The 6000-nt window shown below is 37.0% G+C and overlaps 1 protein-coding gene across 1 annotated transcript in view; it reads left to right on the top strand.

Moving 5' to 3' along the window:
- ADIPOR2 (adiponectin receptor 2) overlaps positions 1-6000 on the top strand; it is a 78426-nt gene that overhangs the window by 61351 nt on the left and 11075 nt on the right. The window contains exon 3 of the mRNA XM_006891314.1: positions 5140-5311. Within this exon, the coding sequence (XP_006891376.1) occupies positions 5140-5311 (172 nt within the window). The remainder of the gene's footprint in view (positions 1-5139; positions 5312-6000) is intronic.

Here is a 6000-nt window from a genome sequence, read left to right as displayed (position 1 = left end):
ATTGGGATGGGAGTGTCAAAGACAGTGTGATTGGCACAGGACAGAGCGGAGTTTAGGGCTGTTGTACATAGGGTCGCTATGAGTCGCAGGCGACTCGACAGCACATAACAACAACAACAACAGTAAACCTATAGAGAGTTCTGGTGGCTTACTGGTAAGGAGTTGCACTGCCAACCCAAAGGTACATGGCACAGATCCACCAGCTGCACAGTGGGATAAAGGCAAGCAATCTCCTGTAAGATTTACTGCCTCTCAAAATTTAAGGATCAGCTCTGGGTCAGTTCTGACTTGACAACATATAACAACAGCAACAGCTGTGAACTCTTAATCATTTGGGAAGATTTTATGACAGCTTTTTTATGGGTTTTGTGAAACAAACCTTTTTTTTCTCCCTACACTTACAGTTGTTTCATAAATTGTGATTTTCGTGAAAATTTGCAAAGAGATTGGTTTTCATGTAAACATGCTTTTCCTTCCTTCCCCTCCCCCACTTCACTTTATAATGCTTGTCCTGTCCCAGATTATTAATTGTCATACATATAATATCCAATTGATCATTCCTTTCACGTTGTCCTTTCCTTCAGCTGTTCTGGTGCTGTGTGCATTTATCCATTCTTTTCCTCTTTCCATTAGCTCATATCCCTTATTTCTCCCCTCCCCCATATTCAGCCTGTTGTTGTAACAGGCAGTCTGACACTTCCTCAAGTAGTTGAAAATAGCTATTTGACCCAGAAGGAGAGGAGCACCTTCAGTCCTCAACAAGGTGAATGCTACAGTGGGCTTTTGTGTGTCAGGAAGTGTGAGGATGGCACAAAATAGAACAGGATTTAGATCTTTTGTTATAATGGATTGTACTCAACTCGATGGCACCGAACAATGACGACAACAACAACAACAGCAACCCTACTACTGGGAATATATCCCAAAGGAATCAGCTGCAACACAGATAGATATAGGCACACTCATGTTTATTGCTGCATTATTCACAATAGCAAAAAGATGGAAGCAGACCAAGTGCTCATCAAAAAAAGAAACTGGTACATCCACACAATTAAGCATCATTGAAAAACAGCGAACTCTTAAAACATTATACAACAACATGGTTGAGCCTGAAAACATTATGCTGAGTGAAATATATCAATCACAAAAGGACAAATACTGCATAAAACCCACCAAAACTGAGACCTTTTCATATATGTACTCTTAAATCCTGAAAACTAAATTTAGATTTTTCTCTATCCAATGGTTGTTGAAAATAAATGGAATTAGTTGGCTTAGAAGCATACTTTGGACTGGAGAGGAGGAGAAAATATGTGAACAGGGGCATCTTTTCCAAGGAAAAAGTGGTGGTGGGGTTTGTTAAAGTTTATGACACATAAAGCTGGGGAAGTTTTATTCATTGTTTAAAAATTAATGAAGAAGAAAAAAAAATCCCACACAAAGGGTTACAAAAGATATATTTCACTTTCCTCAAAGCAAACTTTATGTTCTCAAGTTTTTAAAATTATTTATTTGGTGTCTTGGTCACCATAGATTTTTTAATGATTACACAGCAGTTGGGTACTATTATGGACTTGACTGCCTTCTTATCCTTTATATACTTAAGAGTAAAGAATAAGCAAATAAAACTTTCAGTTCATGGGAGACTAGATAGAATATTTGTTTTGCTATAAACAGATTTGTTGAAGTAAAATGAGTGAAGTTTAACCATTCCTTTATCCCCTGTCAATTTGCCTATGAAAGAAGGATGAAGAAACATGTAGGTAGATCGTTTTGGGCCAGCCTTCTGGATCAGTGCATCTTGACGGTACTTGACAAAAAGCCATGTCTACTGACACCAGGATTCTGATAGATTGAGAAATAGTTTAAAACAAGATGTGTCATGGCCTTGTTGATGTAGTTTGCTTTTTTGAAAAGATACTCTTGTAGGGTTACAACTAATTTAGTTTTAAGAGTTTCCAAATTTAATCTTCATCTCTCCTTTCCTAGCCTTCAATATTTTACCAGCATAGCAAGGCCAGTAGAGAAATAGGCGATGTGCTGTGACTTATTGTTGTTGTTTTGTGCCGTTGAGTCACTTGTGACTCACCGCGACCCTATGTACTATAGCCCTAAAACCCTGCTTTGTCCTGTGCCACTCACAGTCTCCGACACACCCACCCGGATGTGAGTAGTTGCTTTTATTGTTTAAGTTTTCCAATCTGTTGTGCATTTTATAGTCTAGTGAAAAGCCATTACTTGCTAAGATGTTCAGTTTAGGTAGTGTCTTTGTTGAGTTTATAAATAAGGCTTTGGCTAAGTTAAGATCTTATTTTTTTTTCCTCCAGGAAGTAGAGTAAGGGGACGGATACCTATATATGCTTGCTTTTGCCAGCTATATGGTGGCCTGGTGGTAATAAGATGTACTGCAATCTCAAAGACATGGGTTTCAATTCCCCCAGGTGCTCTGTGGGTGAACAATGGGCAGTTTCCTCCTGTGTAATTGGATTTACTGCCTCTAAAAATCCACTGGAGGATCAGCTATGGGTCGGTTCTGACTCAGTGGAACACAGTAACACACAACAACATGACTCTTAATGTTGAGAATGAGGTTGCCGTGTGAGTTGAATGTGTGTAGTATAATCATTAAAGTCCAACTGCTTATCTAAGTCTTAAGAATAGAATATTTCCAGAGCAGTGAAGGGAAATCACTCTGACAGTAAAGACATGAATATATTTAAACAAAGCATAATTCTTTGACTATAAAATTAGTATGCATTGTGCTTTACACTATCCTTCATTCACATGTTTATTTTACTATTTTTTGCAGTGTATAATATCAATTTTGTTACATAGAGGCCAGCTATTTGTACATTGTGACCTGCCTCAAGGATGTTAAAATTGTTTTAATTTTGTTCTCCCTCTTAGAAAATAAAATTCTCTCCAAATAATAGCATTGTGTAAGGTTAATCTGAACAATAATGATTTTTTCCCCCAAGTTCATATTGGGTGAAAAGAAATCCAATCTTTAGGTACTTAAAAAAAAAAAAAACAAACCAAAAAACAAAGCAGTACTTTGTTTTTATCCAGAAAGGACTGTGACAGAGCTCATGAAACTACAAGTATTTTTGTAAGTGGATGGTGGTCTGCTAAGTAAGAAGTATGCTGCTAACCCAAAGGCTAGCTAGTAAAGACAGTCTCCTCCCATTCAGTTTACAGCCTCTAAAACCCTAGTGGAGGGTCAGCTGTTAGTGGATTCTGACTCAGTGGCACACAGTAGCAATAACAGTAAAAGCACTAGAGATCTAGATTAATCTTTTGGTATTATTTTATTGTGTGTTAAGAGCAAGCACGCAATGGCCAGATTAGTTCCAGCAAAGGTAGGGAGCTGGGGCAAAAGAAAATATTTTCATACATCTTAATATTTTAATAGGATGTTTGAAATAAGAAAGTGTGCCTGTTTTAATAGGTTGTTTTCATTGCTGCTGAGTTGCTGATTCATAACTTCATTGGGTTTCCAAGGCTGTAAGTTACATAAGACATTGATTATCCTTATATCTCCTGTGGAGCAGCTAGCATATTTGAACTAGCCAGAGCCTTTTGGTTAGCAGTACAACTCCTATGGATTAGGCCCCTTAATAGGGTGTTTTTATTGCTGTTAGGTCCCCGCCATTTGTTTTAAATAGCTAATCCTCACTTCCTTTGGAGATAGTGTTTGTTATATGCTGTTTGACTCAGAGCTGACGCTCCAGCAGATTTTCTGAGGCAGTAAATCACACTGGAGGCCATTGCTCATCTCTCTCCCACAGAGCAGCTAATGGATTCTAACCACAAGCCTTTGGGTTGGCAGCACAGCTCCTTCCTTCCTTACTCACTAAACCACCAGAGAGGAAATAGTAAACTGAGGATTAGGTCTTTTAAAAAAAAAAGTGAGTAAAGAACTGGAAAGTATGGAGTGTGAGTAATGGGCACAGTCATTACTTGATGAGTAATAGCAGAGAGTCAGTTCAGTTTCTGTGGCTTAGTTGTGTTTATCACAAGACTTATAGGGGTTATAGGGTAGAGATCAGTTTGTTGATTTGTAGCTTGAATTCTTGTTTCATAGAGTATTATACTGAAGGATTGCTGAGAGCACATGATTAGCTTGCAAGATAGACCTGGCTTTTTCCTTCATACCTTTCTTGCTAGTGAAAACAGGTTTGTTCAGGATTAGTGATCCTTGATTTATGATGTGAGTTGGAACCAGCTGGACAGCAGTGAGTGTTACTGTTTTGTTTTTTTTTCCCCCCCATAAGCATGACACAGAGATTGAAAAACTTTTTAAGGAGGGAAATACCTATAAGCATCTTTGCCATCTTGTCAGCATGACAAGGGTGATGAATTAACTAACTTTATGGCAAGCGATAGCATCTGTGGATGGTCAGAATTCTAGACTGTTCTTGGGGTAGATGCTTAGGATTATTAGTGCATTTATGAAGTACTTCATTCTATCTTACTTGACCCTTCTTTATGAATTAATTAAAGTTCTTTTATCCATCCTCACTTTATAAATGAGGAAACTAAGGCTCAGATTTTATGATTAATCAAAATCATGATCGTGATACTTAGGAGTTCAGACTCCTGTGCTCTTTTCTACTTCATTGTATTTACTATGATGGGAAAAAAGAGTAGTGATGGGGAAAGAGATTTTAGCCAAAAGGTGAAATGTGTGATGCTGTATGTGCAGTAGTAATTTTTCTGCAACAGGAGTTTAAAATATAAAAACAATCATATGTATTATACAGTTTTCTTCAGAGGTAAGTTTGTTCTGGAGAATAAGAGAAGCAGCTGAGTGAGGATTCCTCACTCTATTTTTAGCTAGATTGAAACAAAACTCGAAACCACTCCACTAGGTATATTCTGTAGCGTGTTCAGGTTTCCTGTTCTTTACGTTATTATTTAAAAAATACCTCTTTCATCAGTCTGTTTTTTTTAAGCCTCAGAATATTGGACATACTGAAGAATATAGGAAATACTTTTCAAATGTATTTGTCTTTTTTAAAAAATCAATCACTTTTCCTACTTTAAAATAATGTGGTTAAGACTCAGTTGTTTGAGACCAGTGTTTTTGATTTGACAATTAAAGCCACAAAGGTGTTTGATAATATTTTCTCCTTCCAGGTGTGGGAAGGTCGATGGCGAGTAATCCCTCATGATGTCCTACCAGACTGGCTCAAGGATAACGACTTCCTTTTACATGGACACCGGCCCCCCATGCCTTCTTTCCGGGCCTGTTTTAAGAGCATTTTCAGAATACACACGGAGACAGGCAACATTTGGACACATCTCTTAGGTATATTATATTGACTGTGTAATGAATGGTCATTCACCTTACTCCTTTTTATTTTCATGTATTTCGGGATAAAGACAGAACGTGTTAAAAAAGAAATCTGTTTAGGTTTTACCATTTTGCTTTCTGAAGTCCTAATGTAAATTCTCTCAGGTTTGCTCTGTGGCTATTCTAGTTGGTGTTACGGTTTTATTATTGCTAGCTCCTGTTTTTCTGTTAGGTTATTAGGAATCAGTGTCTTTGAGCCCAGTGAAGAAAAAGTTTTCTTTGAAAAAGTGGTATATTTTCTTGAACATTGAAAGTAGCTAGTTAAGCTGATTTTAAAATAAATAAGCATACTTAAAAGTCATTACTTTGAATATTTTTTTTTTTTGAGAGGTTCAGAAAATTCACTGTACAGAATGAACAGCTTATATACATTCTCTGTGCAATTCTTCTTGGTTGGGGTAATTACTTTGAATATTGATAGTTAAATTTACATTTGTCTTGAAATAAAATATGATCTGTTAGCTCGCCTCTGCCTCCTAAAATCATGAATGGTTATTAAAGAATACAACAGGAGAAAGATACAGTGGTCCACTGAAATCATTGGATTGTCCCGATGCAGAAGAATGCAATTAAACTTAGCCTAATACTATATAGAAAAGTAACTCAACTCTCATAAACTCTTAGAAGAAAACTTTGATGTAAAT

The sequence above is a fragment of the Elephantulus edwardii genome, unplaced genomic scaffold (assembly GCF_000299155.1).
Source record: "Elephantulus edwardii isolate Elephantulus edwardi_28Jun2011 unplaced genomic scaffold, EleEdw1.0 scaffold00096, whole genome shotgun sequence".
NCBI classification, from domain to species: Eukaryota; Metazoa; Chordata; class Mammalia; order Macroscelidea; family Macroscelididae; genus Elephantulus; species Elephantulus edwardii.
Note: the sequence above shows the minus strand (reverse complement) of the source record. Positions and strands in the feature narration are given on the sequence as shown.